The sequence below is a fragment of the Puccinia triticina genome, chromosome 8A (genome assembly GCF_026914185.1).
Source record: "Puccinia triticina chromosome 8A, complete sequence".
Lineage (NCBI taxonomy): Eukaryota > Fungi > Basidiomycota > Pucciniomycetes > Pucciniales > Pucciniaceae > Puccinia > Puccinia triticina.
In genome coordinates, this window is record NC_070565.1 from 397,936 (window position 1) to 422,035 (window position 24,100).

Here is a 24,100-nt window from a genome sequence, read left to right on the forward strand (position 1 = left end):
GCGAATATGTATCCGATTCAGAGAGGCTTTTAACCTCCCTGAGAATTTTGCCATCTAATGACCATGCACAAAGCCCAATTAGGAGGCTTTTCGCCACTCCCAGGGTTGTTTCAGCTACATATGCATGACACACAATGCATGACAATGCATGACATAATTTGTTCCATGGTGCTCCACTGCTACACCACAGGCAGAGATAAAAACTGCCTACTATGGATGATGGTAATGTAGTGGGGCAGCAATTCACAATCATAATGTACTTCTGCCATGTGTAAAGCGGTTAGGGAAGCATGTAAAGTGGTTATCCCAAAGCAGATTTTTTATTTTGTTTTTGAGTTGACTGCAACACATAGGAATCATTGTTTGCTGTTGGATTCCTGATGGCACCCTTTTTGGTCCCTGATGTGGCTGTAGAACCCCCAAAAATAGCACTTTCCACCTGTTTTCCTGGAATTCCAGCTTCACTGAATGATGCAAGCTAAAAAATAATAGCAATAATTGCTGCATAATTTCAAGAGGCAACTTTTGGCAGCATTTGATTTCACATGGCACCCTTTTTGGCCCCTCATGCGCACGTAAAACCCCCAGAAATAACACTTTTCACCTGTTTTGCTGGAGTTCCACCCTCACTGAGTGATTCAAACCACAAAAAAATAACAAGATTTTTTCATCATTCCAAGAGTAAACTTTTGACCGAATTGGATTTCACATAACACCCTTTTTCCTCATGAAGTGCATGTAAAACCCCAAAAACAGCAAATTTCACCTGTTTTGCAGGAATTCTACCCTTAATCTTGAAGAATTCCAAGAAGAGCTTTTTGGTAGCATTTTATTTCACATGGTTCATTTTTTGACCCCTGCTGTGCACCTAAATTCCCCAAAAATAGCACATCTCACCTGTTAGAGAAGAACAATTGGTACCTGTTGGGGAGTAACCCACAACGCTTGCCAGGTACCGCTCACACCCACCGCGCACCCGCCCAGAAGTTCTGGGTGCGGTGCAAGGTGCAAGCTTTTTTGCAGGCAAGCGGTGCGATACCCGGGTACCTCCCAGAGGTACCGCCCACCAGCCGCGTTCCCTGAATCGGGTTAACGAGGTGCGTTGCGCAGTGCACAATTGAGGTCTTGGTACTGATCAGATCCAAGACCTTCACTCCGGCAAAACACAACTGATGTCCTCGCGGCCCCTTGCACACCTGCGAGATCCTCGTCGACCGCGAGTAAGTACTACCAGGGGGGTTGTATCGGTGACAACAGGTGACAACCCCCCGCGATAAGGTCGACCGGGGGCGACCAATATAAACCAATATCATATCGGTTGCCCCCGGTTGACCTCACCGCGGGGGGTTGCAACCAATGCAACCCCTTTTGCAGTGAGGATTGGGATTGACGTGAACTTTGCCCAATTGTCCCATATTTGGTGTGAGGCTGCCCAGCCAATTGTCCAAATTTCCCTTTGAACCCATGTATCACCTGGTACACCTTGTTATGGTCTTGCTAGAGAGAAGCACGGCCCAATGGCCTCTGGTGTTCAGCCTAAGTAGATAGTGTGAAGATTTGGTTAAAATAGAATTTCATTTTTAGTAAAACAAATTAGAACAAAAGATATGAATATAGAATGAAAAGGTTTACCTAAAATAGAACAGGAACAGGTGATAGGATGAGAACAATAACAATAAAGGAAAATATCCACCACAAATAAAGACTAGGACTGGGGCTAACAAGATAAGTAAAGATTAGATGCTTTTTCATAATGGTCAACAAGAGAAATGAGGAAAAGAAAGAAAGATAAGAACCTAAAGACTAGCCGGCCTAGACTGGTGACCTCGATGAAGGAACTGCGGAGTAAGATTCAGGACAATAGATTTGATGAACCATGGGATTGATGATGTTGCTGAGATGAGGAAAGAAAGTCGGAAGGAATGGTCAACAGCCTCCAATAGCAAATGATCAACAGCTTCAAATGCAAAGTATTGACACCGGTGATGATCTTGACGTCATTGCCTTCCGCCTTGATCACACCGCGCACGTAGCACCAAATAAAACAACACGCCACACCGCAGAGACCGCTAGAATCCAACAGATAGATTGCTGAATGGGGAAAGTGCTATGATCTTCCCCCGGCTCCCTCTTGGGTGAGGGAACTGTGAAATGTATGTACAAGGTGACATGTCTTCCCGGTGTAATGCACGGCGCGCTGGCAATACCACACCTCTGATTTTCTCACAGCCTCCGGTACCATTAGAATCACCTTCTCTTTCTAGATGTTACTAAGAATTCCATCACACTTACATCCCCATCCCTTAGAATTAATTTGGATGTAAAAAAAACGGTCTGGGAAGGTCTTTTGGGGCCAAAACCGTGAGAACCTGGACCTACAATTGTTGGTGGTTGGCCCTATGGGTCCATCACATAATTGCTCAGGAACAGCCCTCACAAGAATGGCTTCTGGGCAGTCAGTTTTTGATGGATTCATTTGAAAAAATGTGTACAAGACAGCTGAGATTGTGGGCTACAACATGGTACATGAGGCGTTGATGTTGACACTAAGAGAGAGGAGTAAGACGGATGTAAAAACAAAAACTTGATTTTCTAAATAAAAACCCGTCAGCCTCAGGCCAAGAATGGGACTTTAGTCCTAAGCCTCTCCTTTGGAGACGCTTTGCTCCTCCTTGGAGAGACTTAGTTCAGCTTAGGATCAACGTAGGGGACCCAAATGCATCCTATCTATAATCTGGCCCACTTCACCAGGAAAATAAAATAGTCAGTTGATGACAAGTGAAATTACACCAGCTCCAGCCAGCTACCCACCATCTATCCAATATCTATCCACTATCTACCCCAATCTCCCAACCATCTCCTCAACTTCCAAAATTTACCAAGGAGGTCCTGTTCAGTTTTTGATGAGCCCAACTGATCCTCAGTTCTGTTCAGTTGATACTCAGCTTTGGCACCCAGTTCATACTCAGCTTTTCTGCCCAGCTCATACTCAGCTTTTTCACGCAGCTTGCTCTCAGAATTGTAATAAAGCCTTTTGACCAGTCATTGACCAGGTGATGCTCAGCTTTGTACTAGTCCTGGCGCAGCTGATGCTCAGCTTTGTACCAGTCCTTGCTCAGCCTTCTACTAGTCCTGTCCCAGCTGATGCTCAGCTTTGGCCCAGTACTGGGCTTGATGGCCAGCTGATGCTCAGCTTGCTGAGTATCAGCTGAGCCAGGCCAGGGAAAAATATGGGAATCAGCTTGGACAGGACCAGAGCTGAAAATCAGCTAGGCTAGGGCCAAAGCTGAGCATCAGCTGAGCCATGGACAAGGCTGAGCATCAGCTGTGACAGGGCCAAAGATGATCATCAGGTGGCCAGTTCCAAAGCTGAGCATCAGCTGGGCCAGGGGAAAAACTGAGCATCAGCTGAGCCAGGGTAAAAGCTGAGCATCAGCTGGGCCAGGGCAAAAGCTGAGCATCATCTGGTTTTTCACATTGAGTGCTTTGATCCTGACACCTATCATGTGAGCCCTAGATGTGCTGGTGGAGAGGAGCAGCATTGGAGCAGTGTTGGAGCTGAAAACAAAGCTGTGTCATGTCACTTGCCATCAAGTGACTACTTTTTTGTCCTGCTGCTTGGTGATGCTCCATTCTGCCCTTGTTCTGCGCAGGGATTCCTCAACTGTCCACAATTTCATCAAGTAAGCCCTGGTTCAAGCTACGGGCTGATCATCACCAGCCATTTGCTCATCGGGGGGTCGCGGCACTACTAGAGGTGCTCTGTACTGTAGCACCCAGACCAAGACTTTCCTGCGCCAGAAAGCCACCGGCCAGTCCACCCTGCTTGCCCACCCGGGCATGATGTTCACAGAGAAAAATTCAAAAAAAAAAAAAACTGAGGGGGTAATGTAGGAATACAGACCATAGCGTGCAGCAACCTTTACAGAAGCTCGCGCGACCAGACCAAGGCGCAAGCCCAGCTGCAAAGAAAGGTTAGCCCCTTTCGCAGTCCAGACCCAAGCCCTAACCATGGCAAAGCTAACGCAAAGTATCGCTTTGTCAATTGCAGAAGCCAAATCTGCCAGAACCTTAACAGTCACAAAGCACAGACAAGCTCAAGCACAGCCAAGAACCTTGTACGTCCCAATACCAAACAAAAAGCAGACTTAACTCTAAGGCTGACTTTATCGTGTTCCTTTGCAGAACTCTTGTGGAACGACTCGGACCCAAAACTCAGACAGACCTCCTCTCCAGACTCTTGTCGGAAGCCTTAGCTACCGGTAAGCACAGAGTTCATGCCACAGACCACAGAGCACAAAGAACAGACAGCTAATAGAAAGGAACTATCTAAAAATACACAGACAAAGAACAGGCAGACCTATACAGTCAGGATAAGACAAAATTACTACGGTAACTCGGCTTACACCTTGTAGGACCGCAGGACTTCTCAAGACAGACAAAGGTGGCGCAAGCACACCAGAAATTCATCCATAGTCTAACCAGACAGATAACCGGGTTTGAACCTGTCCTGCTTTTAGGTATTAGCCCAAGCCAATTTTCTCATCTAGATTTAATATTTCTTTTCTCGAGTAAATTGTAAATACAGAACAGATCTAATGAAGTAATCAAAACTTTTAGTTGCTTCAATTCTTTTAGGTACCTGTGGTACCTGCCAAAAGGACCGCTGGTACCTGCCAGGCGTTGCCTGGTGCGGTGTGAGGTACTGAATTTTGTAAAAAAAGCAGGTACACAAGTATTGAATGACACTCTCTATCAGTATCACCTGTTTTGCAGAAATGGTTTTAATTCACTGGGAAAATTAATATCAAAACTATGCATTCTGATGGATAATTTCAAATGGAACAGTTTGTTACCATTTCATACCAAGTGGCAATCCTCTGCTCATACACCTTTCAGTAATTTTTATGCACGGTAAATTTCTTCCAAAGGGGGGGCTGCCCACCAGAACCTTGTAGCTTTCTCAGGATAAGCAAAAGCTGCAGGTGATGTTTTTGATTACTGACTTTGAAATCCACCTTATGTGAGCCCCCCTGTTACTACAGCATTGGGCATTGTGAGCTTCCCTATTACTACAGCATTGGGCATTTATCCTATCAGAATGCTAGCTGATGGTGTTACAGGTTTTTTTAGAGTTATGTGTTCAAAGTTTGTTTGCATAGTTTTTATGCATGCATAAATTATAAAGCTTTTGTTGGTTAGAGATTTGAAGACAAGTGAGGTCCCCCAGAAAAAATATTTAATACACAGTAGCCCGGTTCAAGTTGAGGCATTTCAAGTCCCCAACTGAAATCCCACTTGCTGGTTGATAAAATGGCTATGGGAAACAACATTCTGAGCCAGAATGTTGTTAAGGGTGTCATGTTGCAATTAAAAATTTTCTGGTCAAGGCCTTTGAGCCAGGCTAATGTTATGATTTATGTGTGCATGAAACTATATTGCAAACCAACTTTGAACACATTGAATGTCACAACAACTGCAGCAAATAATCTGTTACACTTTTTTTGGTAGGCTGACACCATTGCTAAAGATATAAACAGGCATCATAGCAATACTGAGGTTTTTTTGGCTTTTTTGGGCCATTTGTGGCCCAGATAACACAGTTATTGTAAAAATATATATGCTACTTTGGCCAGTTTTGGGGCAATATTTCTTGACTCTGATGGAGTCAAAATAAAAGTACAAAGATACATGAAGAAACTATACCTTCTCTCTAGTAAAGATATTTTTCATGGAAGTGTTGTTGGTCCACCAAATATAGGACTATCTCTGGAGTTTGCAATAGGGAATTCTTCCACTAAAATCCCCCACTAGTAATTCGTCTACTTGTCACAGTTGCACAAGCAACAGTGGAGTATAGTGCAGCGCAGTGAAAAAACTGCTGAAATTATGTTGGCTGCAGGCGGCTTCCCACCAACACTACTACATAAATATTTGAGCAGCACACTGCGCAGCATCGTCTCTAAAAAATTATCATTGGGGCCCTAACATTAATGTTATTGGCAAAATAGTGCCACTTAGCATAGTGACCCAGTGTTGGCATCAGCCATATTTATATACCAAGCCAACTACAAAAACAGGTTGAGCATGTGGGCTGGCTTGATCACTTCACATTTGTGTCACTCACAATTATGGTGTTCAAAGTTGGTTTGCATAATTTTATGCATGCATAAATCATAAAATCATAAGAATATTTTGGTGAGGAAATTTTGTATTACATAATCAGACAGTCATATCCCCTGCAAAAAAAGATTTTATGATTTTATGATTTACTAGGGAACTTGCGGCTGCGCCACAGAAATTGAACCAAATTGAACTCATCTCATTGCGGCAATATTGAACTGTGTTGAAGCCCTATGGAACACCAAGTCCCTCTTTGCTGAGAATGACATGCAGAGCACAGAACAACCCTGTGCTTGTGTGCGCTGAACTTAAGATCAGGGATCAGCAAAAATCGCCGCTTTTTAGCAATCAGCGCAGTGTTTTTCCAATACTTCAGTGCTCAGCGCGTTTAGCGACCAAAAATGACTAATTCAACGGGGTTTACCGCTTTTTGGCGCTCAGCGGAGCGGTCTGACGCTACTTCACCAGTCAGTATAGCAAAATCCTGCCATGGGCCGTTGAAAAAGCTTGCTAAAAATGTATCTCTTCTTTCTCTCAGAACAATCAGTAAAAAGCGTAGCGGGCCGCCCGCTGATAAAAGCGCTAGCAAAGCAGGCCTAAGCCCGCTGTGTACAGTGCAGCGCTTGTGGTGTTGTGGATAGCTGGAAAAGGCCCAATGTATATAAATATATGTAATACATGTATATGCATGTGTGTTGTATGTGTCGGTGATAGAGAGCACCACATTCAATTATTCTGCTTCTTGTTCTTGAATGATAATTGGGAAGCAGAGATGATGAAAACTTTCTTGTTCTGTACACACACACCAAAATCAGCATTTTTTTTTGTATAGGGTTTTGGGGCGGAGCAATTTCAAGGATCTCGTCAAGACATTGTTGGACAGGCAGGGCGCGCCCGTTAAACGCCGACAGAAGGCGCGAATAGTGCAGCAGCAGCTTCAGCTTCTCCCACTCAGGTCAGTTTCCTTCTCACAGACAGTGTGTGTTTGCGCACCTGAATTCCTCAGTTCGGTGGCCTTTTTGGCACTGAGAGCAGGGTTGCTTGAGGGCACGCCATGGTCAACAAGGTTGTTGAGCAAGTCGTGCAAGAAGGCGGAGCGGAAGGAGTATTGGGAAGCGCATGCTTGGTCTTTGTTGGTGGTGGGAGCAGGGGGGGAGGGGCAGGAGAGCGCAGAGGGTCAGGTTGGGTCTTCGAAGATGAGGATTGAGTCCGCCCGGATCAGTGTGCGGATGTTCAAGATATAGAACTGGTTGACATACACACACACTTCAGTGATGGGCGAGAGGGAGTGTGGCTGCTGGGACTCACAATGATTGCTTTGTCCTGGACCAGGATTGAGGGCACAACGTTGGAGGTTCAAGAAAGGAGGAGAAAAAGTGTTACACCGAGTTTTGGTGCTAGGAATGAGGATGACATGACCATTGTATATGACAATGGCCAGCCTCAACAGCACAACGGGCAGAAGCAGGAACAGCACGGCCTCCGCAGCCTCCATACTTTGATCCACTTTTATTTTGTGAAGATGTCTAGGAGCTTCTTGATATTGGTCTCCCGCCAGTATGTCGGAAGTGAGATCAGCCGATTGGCTCAGACAAGTCGGTCAAAGAGCAGGCTTTCCTACATCAAACTGTGGGTTGAAGCATTGGTGCCTATCAGTGCATATGTGAGCTGGATGCCCAACTGGCAAGTGGTAACTTGAATGATATCCAAATATGGCAGAATGCTATACAACACCAAACAATCCAAGACATTGTTGGTCAAGTGAGCTCCTATGTCAAGAACAATTGATTGACAATCAATGTGTAGTTGCATGGCAAGTTGTCAATTCCGGACTGGATATTTTCAGTGGTGATGTTGCTTATCATTGGAAGTGTGAGTTGATTGATGAGTAAATCAGGAAGAAACTTACATACCACGCAATAGCGGCCCAAGTCTCATCAGGTGGGGGAAATCAACAAATGTACAAATTTCCCTATTGGCCGGTTTGTTGTGAGCCTTGTTGTGGGTTTGTTGTGAGCTTGGCCGGTTTGTGCCGGTTTGTTGTAGGTTTGTTGTGAGCCAAATTTGGGAAATCCTCTGACATGTGCGCTGATGATGGAAATGGATCATTAACCAGAATCAATTATCCGCCTTACGCAAATGGGGAATGCCACATGCTTTTTGATTCCAAATGGCCGTGTATTTTGCAATCAGGCAGTGAGAGTAGTCTGGTAGACAAGCTGGATTACAAAGAAAGACCGCATTAAGAAAACGGAGCAACAGGCACAACACTCATGTATGGTGCATTTGGAACCTTGCCGAGCTGAAATGGGCAAAGTGATGCAAATGACTTTTAGTGAGACAATTGAGTATTTGTTGTGAGCTGCATTGGGAAATTTATCAAGACAAGGTTGGAACAGCGGCAATAGCTTTTGGCTGTCTCCAGGGGCAAAAGTTGAGGCATGACAAATATAAAAGGGAGCCGAGGTCGGAGGGGTATACCAGCAAGGCTGCTGGGAGGTATTGACTGGCTCTGCCGTGATTGTCGTCCTCCCAGGCAGTGTCCTACAAAAAATCCTTAATTACACCAACAACTCCTTTTTTTGCCCAGCATTCACAGACCCTGCAGTGGGGAAATGCTGCGCAAAAAAAGGACTTGTTGATGTAATTAAGGATTTTTAATGCATGCATAAAATTATGCAAACCAACTTTGAACACAATAAATGACATACTGACTAGGATCCTTAGTTGATGATGGACGAGTTTTGGCAGACGCGACTCTTGCAGCTCCGGCTGCCAAGGCAGTGTTGAGACATGGCCTTTCGCCAAGTTTGAGCTCAACCCTGGTCTAAGTTGCGTTGATGGCCCAGATATATCAGCCGGGTGATCTTCAGGCCTGAATGCGTGGACGGTTTCCCGTTTCAAGGAGCAGAGATCCTTGAAAGGATGGTAACATTTGGACGATAATTATCATGTTCACACATGAGCCGGTGCGCGGCGACGAATAACGGCGATGACATCATTCTTCAGCTTCGAGCTAATTATGATCAATAAGGTTTCGTTAACGTGGAGCCCCGGATTAGCCCGGATTCCGGAAGATCGCCCAGCCACTGGATCCGCAGAGACCGAGTTGCTTTGTTAAAATGCATGTTTGTTTACATTTATAAACCTGCAGGAAACGGGTTATAATTAGGCTGGAGTTAGCCACAGGAGACATTTGCAATTCGACGTAGGGAAGTTGATATTAGTCATGATAATGTTACTGCTATGTATGGGGGCACAGCCCCCGGCGAATACGGTGCAGGTTGGTTGGAGTGACACAGCAGACGGGCGGTTCCTGGAAGTGAGCACTTGTGAAGCTGGCAGAGCGGGACAAGGAGGTCCGGATTGGGTAACGGCAGGGCACAGACTATGCCTGCCGAGGGAAGCCGAGGAGAGATGAGATAATTAGAATATCCGTGTCGCTCGGCCACTGAGACTCGGGTCGCTGCTGGGCAGAGTGGGAGCACTGCTTTTATGGTAAATTATCTTTATAGTCTTGGGAAGCAATTTAACAGGGCTGGCGCCGTGGAAAACAACAGGCAAGGCCGGGCGATCGCGCTGTTTGTGAGTGCCCAACGTGAAAGGAAAGCCTTGGCGGGCGCCCAATCGAGAGACACCCTCTTGATCCAGCCGAGCGTGTTCGCGGGGCGTGGAGAGGCCAGTGCTGGAGCCAGCAAGCCCTTTTTTTATAAAAATATTTTATTTATTTATGAAGGTCGGTTGAGAAGCGTTGAGCTTGTGTTCTCCACCCGATCAGTCATATTAATAACTGCTAGTGTTAGCCTGCGTGTCATCTCCGGAGTGGACGCTGCTGACCGTCGTCTCTTCCTGATAACCTAGTGCAGCGGGAGGGTGCTCCGATCCGATTCCGCCTGTCGATCGCTGGAGTGATGAACCCCCATATCAGCAGCTGGCCGATGGCCGACCTGGACGCGCAGAGTCAGAGCCGAGCAGAGCCTGCCCAGGAAGCCGGCCATCGCCCCCTTGTGCATCCCGAGGCGCAGGAGTATGACCAGGCTCTCCTGGACTTTGATCTCGACACCTACCACCATCTGTTCACCCAAGACATCCCCCACTCCGCCTCCTCGGCACTCGAGCTCGACTACCCTCACCCCCAGTTCACCAGCGCATTCCAGCTCCAGCCCCCAGCCGCCTCAGCCACCACCCCGGCGTCCGACCCCAACTCGCCCCCCTCCAGTGCATCCTCCAGCGGCCCGCCCAACCAGCTCGTCTGTCTCCAATCCCCCGCCTGGTCTTCTCTCGACCAACTCTTCCTTGCCGCCCTCCCACAGCCCCCTCAATCCAGCCCCCTCTTCCCTCTCGACCGCATCCCTAACCCTGCAAGCTCCTTCGACCAGTCCCATCAGCAGCAGCCCTTCAACCTGCTCAACAACCTCTCCCTCGACTTTGCACTCGAGCCTCACCACTGGAACCTCGCCTTCGATCCCACTTACTCTTCATCATCAGACATCCCACTAGACTTTTACAGCCACTCTTCATTCCTGCAGCCCTCGGGTGAGTGTCTCATGTGTCCGCGGCAAAAACCATCTAAGAGAAAGCTGTGCTGATTTTTTTTTTTATACAGACTGCATCGAATTCACGGAGAATGATTGTCAGCAACAGCTCGTCCAGCCGATGTTCCTCCACGACCAGCACCCATCCCCTCCCGAGCAGCATTTCAAGCTGTCCAACCGACCGGGGCCTGAAGAGGAAGAGCATGGAGGCGCTGAGCTGCCCGCCTGCGTCGACCATCCTGAAGAGCCTATCACGGCTTTCGCCTCGCCCGCGTCCCGCCAAGAGACGCCTTCCGCCCCGACCATCCCAATGAAGCGGGCGCGCTCGTCCCACTCCCAATCGGACGAGCGCCCTCTGTCCGTCGCCCCGCCCCAGCCGGCTGTCAATCCCGCGGACCTCGCCGGCCGGCAGCTCATCGAGCCCGACAGCCATCACAACATCCAGCTGCAGACCTCCCAAGAATCCAAACCTAAGCGCGCCAAAGCACGCAGCAGCAATCCGTCGAGCGTGAAGCCCCAGTTCAGTCTCCTCCATCGCATACCTTGCTACAAAAACAAAATTTCCCCGAAACTTACGCTGGTGTATCTTTTTACCTTCTTCTGGGGGTCACATAGTGTCTGTCCAGAATGCGGGAAATCATTTCCGCGGTTGACTAGTTTGACCCAACACAAAAGTAAGCGATATGCGGACCTAACTCAGGATGAAAACAAACGGGAAAGCTGACCAGACTGTTGTGCATCTCCAGCGACACACAATGGCGAACGCCCGTTCCGGTGCGGCTTTGAAGGATGTAATAAGAGCTTCACGACCAGCTCGAACTGCAAACGACACTGCAAAACCCATCAGCCATAGCCCATCGCCTTTCAATCCTTCCCACTCCTGTTTTATCATGTGCTTGTTTCACTTATGACATGTCAAAGTGTACGTTCTACGCATCGGCTCGGGGTCGTTTGGCACATTGCTACCCCCAAAAAAGACACACCCATCAACAATCTAGGCTGTCTATCCTACTCCCACTACTGCTTATCCCAATTATCTTCACTACATGGCTCGCCAGCATTACCACCTTGTTCTTTATAATACGCAGACACATCCAGTTCCTCTTCTCCCGGAAAACAGCAAAGACACTCGCGCATCTTAAATATAGCTGTGATTGTCACTGTACAACTTCGTGTTACTACAGACCCTATGCACATGCTTTGTTCTTACATAGGGTCAACATGCCCATTCTTTTTTTTATCCAAGTGCCCGTATTTGTTTCCATGCATGAGAGGGGGAAAGTTGTTGCCGGTTGGGAGTGGATGCAGGAGCGTGCAGGACATGCGTTCGATGTAAGCCTATGGTAGAGTTGGAATGCCTGCCCCTGTGTATGGCTCCATAAGCCTATCCTTCCTTCTGCATATCCATTTGAGCTTAGGGATTGTTGGTTGGTACTCGTGGCGGGTGCCTACATAGTACCGCTTGGCAGGCCCTGCTCGCACCCGCCTTGCACCCGTGCAGCGGTATCGGGTGTGGTACTAGGTACTTGGGTTTGGCCCAAAAGCGGTGTGGTACCTGGGTACCGCCCACAAATACCCCCCGTGGCGGGTACCAAGTACCGCTCGCACCCCGCTCGCACCCGCCAGGCGGTACCGGGTGGGGTACTAGGTACCCAATTTGGGCCGAAAAACAAGGGGGTACCCAGGTACCAGTTGGTACCAGGGTCCAGATCAACATTCCCTATAATTGAGCTGCAGATGATGTGATGCAGGTCCTGTAACTTCTTGATGGACCCACATGCAACTGTTGGATCTTACGGACAAACCTGTCACCATCCACTTGGGTCCACCCACATCTTGATCTTGTAGTTTATACATATGTTTCACTTCCTGTGAGAAGGAGGTTGTTGCATGAACTTGGCGGTGGGGACTTACTGATGAAGGACAGGCAATAATGAAGGGCTGGTCTCGAATAGATTCAAGTGTCACATGTATTAGGGATGGTAATTACTAATTGGCTGGAGTTCAAGCAACGGTGGGCCGCTACGCTACATTTAGCCCGTAGTTCAGTGCAGCGTAGCAGATCTAAACTACAAATGACGGGGTTTTCTGTTAGCGGACAGTGATTGCGTGCTACCGCTAACAGGCACCCCTTGAAACTACAGGGCCTCTATCGCTGCTATCAGCGCTAGCAGTGCTATTCAACCGCTAAAAATGCTGATAGCGCTGTTGGCGCCCGTTAGTGTAGCGTAGCCGTAGCGGGCGCTACAGCTAACGGCACTGTGTCAGAAACTACGCAATGCTAAACTAGCGGATAGCGCACGCTACAGATTGTTTAGCGTAGCGGCCCACTGTTGGTTCAAGTCTGACTGTGCCGGCCCGGGTACATGAAATTCTCCTTGGGTGGAGCATTTAATTAGAGCAGTCCATCGGGCTTTCCCCCGTCCGGGGGGTTCCCGTGCGCGTGGTGACGGGGAAGAGTGGGTGCCAGACATCTTCATAGCTCAGGAACCAGCACAAGCAACCAACCCCCCTTCTCCACAACGATCCACCCCAACTCACGTGTTGTTGTCAATTGGAAATTGCCAGCACTAGGCGGCAGTCTAGGCCACGCCGCAAATCCCCAAAATAAGGAGTGACGACGATATTACTTCATTGGACCGGCTGGGCCAATGACTGAAATTCAGGCACCCCATGTAACATGAACTAAGCCTCATAAACAAAGGGTCCCGAAAGGAGCCCGCGTCCACGCGAGAAGCTCTCCTTACCTGAAGAAATAGCTATCTGAATGGTAGGGTTTTCAGTTAGAGTAGATACAAGGAGGAAGATCAATATAGGAAGATAGTGTTATTTCTTCTTTCATTTCATTTCTTCTAATCTGAGAAGCTGTGCTGGTGAAAAACTCTGGCCTTTGAAATTTTTCAGTAACTCAGGCATCTCTTTATCAAGATATGCATACTCTGTTGTCGTGGCGGAATGCAACCCAGCGGCACGGTGCGCGGGAAGCGGACCATGACGGAGATGGACAACTCAATTGTGGTCTGGAGAGACGCAAATATGCAGAGCGGGTTTTTCAACAGGGCTGAGGTGCGAATGATGCAGAATAGCGATAGAGGCGCGTAGTATGGGGACACCGAGAGACGGAAGCAGCGCTGCTTGATTGTGGAGCCAGCAGTGGATAAGGCGGTGCTGAGAGCCCAGATAAAAGGCAGGCCGGCGGAGAGGACACGCGTGATAGGTGTTGGGATGATGTGGATGATGATAGGGGCCGTTGCGCGTCAGATAGCCAGTGGGCATGATAATTTTGCGACAATACGAAGGTTGCTTCCGGATGCTGCTGGTCATGGAGGGCAGAATTAGCTCCCGCTGAGCATGGCAGGGCTGCATTGTGACTTTTGATGTGCTTCGGGCAGCATGTAGGCGATAATTGTGTTGAGACATGGGGAACGAGCAAGGCTGAGCCACAGAGACGGAGCTGGCAGCGAGCTTTGGGCTGCGTCCACCTGAGAGCAGCTTGGGTGCTGAGCACAATCCTGGCCGACCATTGAGGCAGCTGCTGAGCCCCGCTGCTGCTGGCCAATATATAAGGTCCTCTCTTTCCCGGGTCCATCCTTTTCCCCATCACCTCACTCCCTCCTTCTATATTCCACTGGAGCTTCTCGGCAGCTCACCAGCGGCTATCCCTGGAAAGACATGTCGCTCACTTTTGCCTCTAAATCCTTCCTCCCCTTTTCCCACCTCGACACAGACTCTCTCCTTAAATCTCCCCCTGTCCACCCACCCAGGCTCTACCGAGGTCATCTCGCCCGCCTTTCAGCTTTGAGTGCATAGACTGCAAGCACTTCGTGAAGAAATTGTCTGGTAAGTCAACAATGTTGGAGCTCGGAAGAAGACTCAACCGGACCAGGTACTGCTCTACTTGATTCATTTTTTCCAGCCTTCTATGCTAGCAGACAGAAATTTAGTGCAAAGCGCGCACTTGAAACCCCCAGAAAGAGGCTCTGACAACATTTCTTATGACAACGATTGAATTAGGATGTGGGATTCCAATAAGATACGCACAAGAGGGTAAGAGGTAAGTAGATCAATGGCTGCTGTAAAATTCTGACAATTACAATGTGTTTTTGGTTCAAAGGGGTAAAAGAGACGTATGAGAAAAAGAAAACAGCTAATGGATGTCGACAACAAGCTGATTAGTTGGGGTGGAAAGTTTGAGAACGGAGTGTCTTTTTCAACAGCCGCAAGCGAGCGTCGATGCCCCGGAACTCGCCGTGTCTGAGCTGGTCAATGAAGTGGAGGACCCACTCCAAGCTACAGGCCTGGTCGGGGCGTTCGATAGCGCGCAGGGAAGACTCGAGCCGTCTGGCCAATCCGAGACGGGTGTTAGCGTCGTCCGGGATATTGCAGAGCCACATCGGCCGTCGACTGGCGTCGGTCGGGCCCCAGGGTCGATGTGGCTCTGCAATATCCCGGACGACCCTAACACCTGCTCGGATCTGCCAAATAGCTCGAATCTTCTCTGCGCGCTATCGAACGCCCTGACCAGGCCTGTAGCTTGGAGTGGGTCCTCCCCTTCATTGACCAGCTCAGACACGGCGAGTTCCGGGGCATCGACGCTCGCTTGCGGCTATTGAAAAAGACACTCCGTTCCCAAACTTTCTTCCCAAACTTTCCACCCCAACTAATCAGCTTGTCCCCGAGATCCATTAGCTGTTTTCTTTTTCTCATACATCTCTTTTAGCTCTTTGGAAGACGAACTCTGGGTGCGCAGGTCAAAAGCTGCGCGCTGAGATAGATCTTCTTCTGTTCTCCGCGAGCCGGCATACCAGCGGCTGCCTGTGCAGATTGGAACGACGATCATCAGCTCATGGTGGTGGCCGTGCTCACGGCATCTTCGACACGTAGCGACAATGAATATCCGCCTCAGGAACCGGATTACCTGAGCTGCCGGCCCGACGTTGTTGGCGGCCATGATCCAGAAGAAAGTCGTCCTTTTGAAGTAGTTGAAAGGAAGTATTCGACGCGCCCGTATGAAAGCTGACTGCAGTGTCCGAGATCGGATCAAGTTTTTACGAACAGAAGGCCGAGAGTAAGTGAAGAAAGCTGAAGTACTTATAAACATTATATTAATGCGGCAGACCCGCCCGGCGAGATAAAGACGCCAGAAAGAAAAACTTGGTAGGGCAGCATCTCGATAACACTGTCAAGTTTACTGTTGGGAGCTGACACCCAGACGAACGTCAGCGCAGTCACTACAGAATCTACACAGTGACTGCGGATTTAACCCCAACGCACTTATCTGGGTGCTGCAACACATGATTTATCATTAATTCCTCACTGTGTAACCAGAGAGAACAATATTTGTAGCCAGGTAGGTTGCATTATGAATATTCTTGCCTGCAATTTCTCATTCTGAATAAGCAGAAAGACAGGCAATTCTGACTTGCATCTGGAACATCTGGCATTAACCCTAACCTCAGTCAACCACACGTCCCTGTTGTGACTTGGGTCACAGGGTTAGGCTGCGGCTCTCTGCTGCGGAGGGGACTACGTCTCCTCTGCCAGCTCGTCAAGCACGTACCGCTCATCATAACTAGGGTTTAAGGGCGGCTGCGCAGCCCTGTGACCATTGTTGCCATATCATGTAATTATAAAATTAACCAAAAAATGATAGGATCCTCATCGGATCGCTGGAGGCAAACTTTATGGAGGGGTTTGGATAGATGAGAAGGAGGTGTTGGGCACAGAGCTGTCAATTAAACTCGAACATTGAGTTTCGGTCATGCATGCGTCTATGCATGTGACGATGACGCACACGCGTATATTCTACACCACGGGTGCAGTTGGACGGCGGGCGGACGTCCGGCCCGACGTTGGCCACCCCCTCTCCGCCTCTGCAGTAAAACTTTGCACTGCGGACGTTGGGAGGAGTGTATGTCGGGAAGGTCGGGCTGCCCCTGACGGCGGCTAGGCCACAAATCCTACCCGGACGTTGGGCTTCGAGCTGGGATTACCCAGACGTCGGCCGCGGGGCCCAGGGTCATGAAGAGTCCCAAGCAGCAAAAACAGCCCACTTGGAGGGCCGATCCGGCGACTACAACACATATCCTAGAATTGCTCACTCAACAGTGCGAGCGCTTACGACCGCTACAGTATCAGCAATCTTGATATCAGTGCTCACCTTAGTCAAAATAATATACCGCCCTTTTTACTTATCATGACGAGCAAACATTGCGAAGTCCAACATTTTTTTTTCTTTATTTTTTTTTTCTCTTCTATGTACGATCCGCGAGCACGTTCGGCAGATCGTACTGGTGGTCTCAGGAAACTCACTTTTTCAAGTGAGTTTCTGACCTTGGGCCGACGGACAGGTCGACTAGTCCGGTGACTCGTCGGGAAGGTCGGCTCATTTCCGGGGGCAGCCGACCTGTTGACAACCTCAAGGGCCGGCCGACCATGCTGACCCGCCGGGCAGATGGGTTGGCCGGACCTATCAGACAAGCCGACCATGCTGCCTCGCGGGTCGGCACGGTCGGACGAGGTCGGCCTGCCCTCCCTGTCGGGAGGAACAGCCGACGGGTGGTCGGGCAGGGTCGGGCCGACCCGAAGGGCTGCTCGACGTCCTGCCAGGACGGCCCGACCCAAATCTGACGGGAGGGTCCGCCCGCCGCGCGACTCACTTTACAAGTGGAGCCGTGGTGTATGCTCTGCGATCCTGTCTGTCGGACTCCCGAACTTTTCAGTAACAACCTCTTTCCGCCGACAAAAACCTTATCCCTTTTCCCTTCCTTTCCATTCTATCGACGATCATCAACTCAAAAATCATCGAACATTAACAACTCGAAGTTAATTCTTCTTCGTCAATCCAGGTCGCGGTGATGAGGAGGTTTTTGATCCGATTTGGTGTGAATCGCACAAAAACGAGAAAAAATTTCGCAAGAAGACATCAAACGCATACACTCTTCTTGAGTTGTGTATGTCGGCCGATCTGTACTCTGTCGTTCAAGCAGCCGATACGTTCTCTAAAGCAATGGAAGAATTAGCCTTAGCATGCGGAGAACAATCTTTGATCAAGCTTGGCGACAAAATCTATTCACTCATTCATCTTGATTTTGTTCCCGGAACATCCATTGCCGATCACACGAGCAAGTTTCAATCTATGTATACTTCATTGAAATCGGCACAGATATCTCATCCTAAAACTCAAATCGATACGGCCATGGCGGGAATATTTTTCCTCAAAAGCTTTTGATTTGACGATTCATTAACTGGTCTTGTTCAGAATCTGTTCGACATTACACCATTTACATTTGAAAAGCTTGCTATTTGTATGGGCATCGAACACAGTCGAATCAAACAAGCTGGATCAGCATCTCTAAATGTAGTGACATCTAAACCATTTGTCAGGCCAAATAAGGAGAAATTCAAAGCTGTCGACAAAAAATTTAGAAACGTTGTTCCGACAAAAAATCGTACCAGTTTTCCTCCAAATTCGAAAATCAAAATGAGTGATCAAGAACTTGATCAACTTATTGAATCTCTTTCTAAGCTTTGGACTCAACGGTTAAACTCTATCAAAGAGTCAGAAGATGAAGAGGGCGACGTGGCTGGAGCGATTGCGGAATCTTTCAGTTCTGACAATACTGGATTTTTTGTTGAAGATGAAAATACTTTTCATGTCGGACCAATTGATAACGAAAAAATACGACTGGTTCTTGATACCGGTGCTTCAAAATCAACAGTTTCCGATTCTCGTCTTCTCTCAAATTTGCAGCCAATCACTAAAACGATGCGCACTTATTCCGGTTCAATTGACATCACACATATTGGTTTGATGCAATTTGGCAAATATAATATTTTCCCAGTTTATCTTGCGCCTGCCGGTAAATGCAACCTTATTTCAGTGTCTCAATTAGAAGATCACGGTTTTCACTGCGTCCACAAGAACAAGCTATTCTTGGTATATATGGGACAAACGGTGATCAAAAAATTCCCTCGAATTGGTGATTTATATGTTTCATCTGGCTCAAGTGTTGTTACGTCGCGATCATTATTTTCAATAAACAAAAGCAATGCCCTGAAAGACTGGCATATCATCCTTGGTCACCCTTCCGACGTCTATTTGAAAAAGTTTTTTGAATTGATGAAGATTACACCAAACAAAAAAACTGGCTCATCTGTAAATTGCGAGGTGTGTAGAATGGCTAAGCTCAAGCGTTCTTCACATAGCAATCCCCTTCCCTCTGCTTCTTCTCCGTTTAAAATGATTCACCTTGACGTTCTGCAGATCTCACCCAATTCTCAAGGATCTTTTCGATATATCTTGGTTTTAATCAACGATTTTTCCCGTTTCAATCGAATTTACCTGATGCAAAAGAAATCAGAGTCTGAGACAAAGATTATGTCTTACTTAAATGAGGTAAAAAATCATTTAGGTGTAACACTGTCCATTCTACATACTGATCGTGGCGGGGAATTCGGCTCAAACGTATTTAAATCTTTTCTATCTCAGCGCGGCATTTTGCTTGAACAGGGTCCGGCTAACTCGCCTCAAACAAACTGTTTGGCGGAACGATTCAATCAAACGCTGCTCATGAAGATTTGTTGCATGTTGGCACAGTGTTTGGTTCCATTAAACTACTGGGACGAGGCTGCGAAGTTTGCGTCTTTGCTAATCAACATGCTCCCAACCTCGGCTCTTGGTTGGCAGTCTCCGAACTCTGTACTCGTCGAAGAACATGCGTCAATTGAACAAGTGAGACAAATTCATACCCTTTTGCCGTTTGGTTTGAAAGTCTATGTCCATACACAATCGCCATCCTCCAAGGTTCTTCCCCCTTCGAAGCCGTTTCTTTTTCTTGGCTATGAGCCTTGGTCGGATGCCATGCAATTCTTTGATCCCATCTCGCGTCAAACGGTAATCAGTTGTGATTACACCCCTTCAATCCTCTCCTTTCCGTACAATTCCAAATCTGCAATGATTAAGCTTCCTTCAGCTTTGCCCACATCATGTGCAGATTTGAGCTCGCAGGATGAACAAGTGGAAATCGATATGTCTACCAGAAAATCCCATTCCAATTCTCTTCCTTCACCTTCTGCGTCTCCTACTTCTACTGCGGTTCCGTCTTCAAGATCTCTCCCATTGGTTCTTCCTCCGATTCCTCCGTCCCCATCTTTAGAATCCACGACTCAAGAAGCTAACTTGCCGTCTTCATCTAATCAACAGTCAACGAAATTCTTTACTTACAAGTGGAAGAATGATTTGGCTCCTTGTAACATCAATTCAAATATTGATCCATCTAACATTGTTGAAGGATCTTGTCGTATGAATTGAAATCTCCCAGATGCATCCTTTCTCTCATTGGCGGAATTTCCAGAACTCAACTTGACTGAATCAGTCACAATCAATGAGGCAATGAACGACACTGCTGCCTTGCCTCAGTGGGAAGAAGCTCTCTCTTCTGAATTTGGTTCTCTGCAATCAAAAAATACCAGTACCTTGGTGCCTCCGCCGTTGGACGACAAAACAATCGGGGGGATGTGGCTGTTGACTAAGAAGCTGAACGAGTTCAAGCAGGTTGTTCGTCACAAAGCTCGATGGGTGGTGTTCGGTAATCATCAGGAGCACATGCTTCATTATTTCGAGACTTACTCATCCGTGGCAAGGAATGAGTCACTAAAAATGATGCTGTCCTTGGCGATCAACCACGACATGTTCGTTTTTCAGTTTGACATGGAGACGGCTTTCCTATACGGTGACATCGATGCGTCGATTTTCGTGTCACAAGTGCTAGGGTTTGAAGATCCGGACCCGAAAAAGAAAGGTTGGGTGTGGAAACTCAACAAGTCTTTGTACGGAACGAAACAAGCGCCTTGTATGTGGAAGGCTCATCTTGTATCGACTCTGAAGTCAATAGGCTTTGAAGCATTGTTGATGGACGATGCCTTATTTCACAATGTGGACAACTCGATTTTGCTTCACATGCATGTCAATGATGGATTAATTGTGGGCCGTGATCGAAATTCGATTTTGTCATTCTTAGACGACATGAAAAAATCTTATGTGCTGAAGGTCAAAGAGCGTCCAATTCAACATCTCGGTTATACTCTGAACTGGCGACCGAATGGCTCCCTAGTTGTACATCAGTCAGATTTTACAAACAAAATCATTGACAAATTTGGAATGGCTAACTCGACGACTGTGAAGGCGCCATCGCCTTTGAATTTTCATTGTGTTGTATCTACTGAATCTCCACCATTCGACGTCAAAACAATGCAAAAGGCAATTGGAATGCTCAACTATCTAGCACTTCACACTAGACCCGACATTGCGTTTACGGTTAACGTATTAGCTCAATTCGCCTCTTCCCCTTCCTTGTGTCACTGGTCTATGATCAAACACCTTCTCCAATACCTCCGAGGCACGACCAAAACCGGCATTCACTTCCAAAAGGGGCAGCATACTGATGCTCTATGTGGCTGGGCTGATGCTGATTATGGCACTTCCATCGTCACAAAAAAATCTATGTCCGGCTACGTAATCACATTTTACGGAAATCCAATCTCCTGGACGACAAAGAAACAATCCGTCGTTGCTCAGTCTACAACAGAAGCTGAGTTTATAGCGATAAACAAATGTGCGAAGCAGCTTCGCTGGATGTCAAATCTCATCACATCTCTAGATATTTCGATTGATCCGCCAATCATTTTCAATGACAATTCGGGGGCTGTCATCATCAGCAAAGAAGCGCAGCTCAATCCCAACACAAAACATATTGAAATCCGTTTTCAATATGTTTGGCAACTGGTGTCCATGAAGGTCCTTTGCGTTCAGCAAGTCTCAACAACCGATATGATTGCTGACGTACTGACAAAACCGCTTGGAAAGATCAAATTAATTTCAGTTTTCAAACAGTTACATTTGGTCAATGTGCGTGTTTAGGGGGAGTGTCAATTAAACTCAAACATTGAGTTTTGGTCATGCATGTGACAATGACGCACACGCGTATATTCTATGCTCTGCGATCCTGTCTGTCGGACTCCCGAACTTTTCAGTAACAACCTCTTTCCGCCGACAAAAACCTTATCCCTTTTCCCTTCCTTTCCATTCTATCGACGATCATCAACTCAAAAATCATCGAGCATTAACAACTCGAAGTTAATTCTTCTTTGTCAATCTTCAGTCAAACCGAATCAAACACTCAATCTCAACGGTCATCAATCGCTAACATCTAGGACAAGCTAGATTCAGCTTCTGGGCAGGCTGTCTCGTCGTAAAAATCCTTGTGTTATCCGTTGTTATCGTTGTCCTTGTGTCAAGATTTTATCTTTTGATTCAGATTCATTTCTTTAAGGTATTTATTCATTATTATTATTATTAAGATCATTATAAATAACCAGTCTAACAATTATTCTTTTATTCTAAGTGTATTACTGTTATTGAGTCCTTTGTAATAACTGTTTCCATAAAGTAATTGACCTACCATTTTCACAAGAGCTTCTGTTGGAGAATAGAAATAGGTAATGTAGTTGTCTTTTGTAGGTACATGGTATAGATTTGATAGGGGAATTGAAGCGCTGACTGTTGGAGAAGCCATTGAATTCAACCGGTTGATTGACTGCTGAGAATGGAGGGGTCCGGTTGGTTAGTCAGCTGTCCTCGAGGAGTTAATTGAGGCGGGGAGCATTTATAGGCCTATTCCGGTACGCAGTCTGAGATTTCCAGAATTGGTAAACGTCCTCTTCCAAGGATTTGGCGATGCCCAGGCAAATATTGTATCCCTGGACATGGTCCAGTGTCCCGGAATTTACAAACAGACTTTTGGTACAATATTTGGGACCCCTATTCCAGGGCCCGGTCTTGTTGTGACACAGGAGATTGGTTGAGAAGCAAGATGGTTCATTCCACATCTCAACCCAGACTCGTGTCCGGGATGAGAGAGATACCGCGACTGCGGCGAGGCTCAGAGTGCGTAGCCCCTCCGGGCTACAACAGGTCTCAGCTTCCCAGAGTTGGCAAACATCCTCTTCCAGGACGTTGGCATGGGCCACAGAGACATGATATCCTGGGACACTGTCTCTTGCCGGGAAATAGTCTCAGTTTTCCGGATTAGGAGAATGACCTCAGCTACAATACAAAAATGGAAAATTTCACAATTGTGCACACACAGACAATGGGGGGGGGATGGTTGAGAGGCGTGGTGGGATCGGAAAAGGAAAAAGGATAGGGAGAAGTTGTGGTCAGTTGAGGATGGGGGGAAAGGTATAAAAAGGGAGGGCGTGTGGAGTCCATTCCAGCCTGCGTTTCTCCTGGTACTTGTTGCGAGTCACTTCGCGTCCTACGCCGCAGTCACTTGCAACAAGTGTGGGAAGAGAGGCACAGGGGGGAAGAATTCTGGTTCTTTCCCGTGCCGCCTCAACCAGAGGAAAGTAGGTGGATTAGGTGCTCATACAGATGGAGTAGGGCTTCAAGGGACAGCCCAAAACTCAGGGTTTTGAAAGGAGCCTGAGCCTTGCGTGAACACCCTATACTCCATTCACAAAGCTGAAATGAACACACCACACTATAAACCCCACAAACTTGGTCTCTTCCCAGCGACAGTAACAACAATCTTGTGAGGTCCAAATCCACACTGGAGTAGGTCAAATGTACAGCTTGTAGCAGGTCAAAACTCATCAACCCAAACGGCAGACTTACTCTTTGCATCCGCACAGCATGCCTGAAAGACGCGCCACCCACCCCAAAGCTATGGCTGGAAATGCCCTGGTATTCATCCCCGGCGAAAATCTCCTTCAGCTTGTTTGTAACGGCCCGCCTCGCCAAGTGTTTCCTGACTCCTGCCTCGGTGTATCCAAACAGAGATGTTGATTCGTCAATTGTCTCTTGTAAGCAACGTGATATTGCTGCTACTGCACAAATGATGTTTTGTTGTCTGTTTGGAATCAGAAGCTGCGGGTTACCCAGCCACCTTTGTCGCTAGAGGTTATAGCATCTTGCGGTCCAGCGGCCCAGTATTCAGATGCCGGATGGAGTCATCCCCAGTGCGTTCCTGAGGGACACCCCGCCAACCCAAAAGCTGTGGCCAAGCACACATGAATGGCCTTCCTTTGCCAGGAGTGCTTGGGTTTGAGTTAATACCTAGCTTCTGGTAAGATGGAAGCGCATGATCCCCTCTTGATAGCCAAAAATGGATGTCATGGTGGAGCCAATTTCAGCCAAGCGTCTTTTGAGAGTTGCAACCGGACAAAGGACACCTCCCTGTTTTGCAAGGATGATCAGCTGAGGTGCGCCAGGCTTGGCCGTCTTTGCTGCGCGTAAGGTGGTTGCAGCTACCAATATTCCTCCCCCAAAAGGGCCACGTTGTGGTATGCTTTATGGCTACCCATCTAGCCCATTTCAAAATTTCCTTTTTTCTCATATGTACACTCTCAAATCAACCAATATGGCGGCACCACTGGATTCT

The 24,100-nt window shown here is 47.5% G+C and overlaps 2 protein-coding genes across 2 annotated transcripts; one reads left to right on the forward strand and one right to left on the reverse strand.

Moving 5' to 3' along the window:
* Window positions 1-10,034: 10,034 nt before the first annotated feature.
* Window positions 10,035-11,511, forward strand: PtA15_8A42 (uncharacterized protein; the record flags this gene model as incomplete). Its single annotated transcript, XM_053171859.1, has 4 exons — window positions 10,035-10,659; window positions 10,730-11,177; window positions 11,274-11,332; window positions 11,405-11,511. The coding sequence occupies 4 exons, from the start codon at window positions 10,035-10,037 to the stop codon at window positions 11,509-11,511; spliced, it is 1,239 nt and encodes a 412-aa protein (XP_053022696.1).
* A 3,319-nt stretch (window positions 11,512-14,830) lies between these two features.
* PtA15_8A43 (uncharacterized protein) lies at window positions 14,831-15,609 on the reverse strand (the record flags this gene model as incomplete). Its single annotated transcript, XM_053171870.1, has 4 exons — window positions 14,831-15,133; window positions 15,181-15,264; window positions 15,396-15,473; window positions 15,577-15,609. The coding sequence occupies 4 exons, from the start codon at window positions 15,607-15,609 to the stop codon at window positions 14,831-14,833; spliced, it is 498 nt and encodes a 165-aa protein (XP_053022697.1).
* Window positions 15,610-24,100: the final 8,491 nt, after the last annotated feature.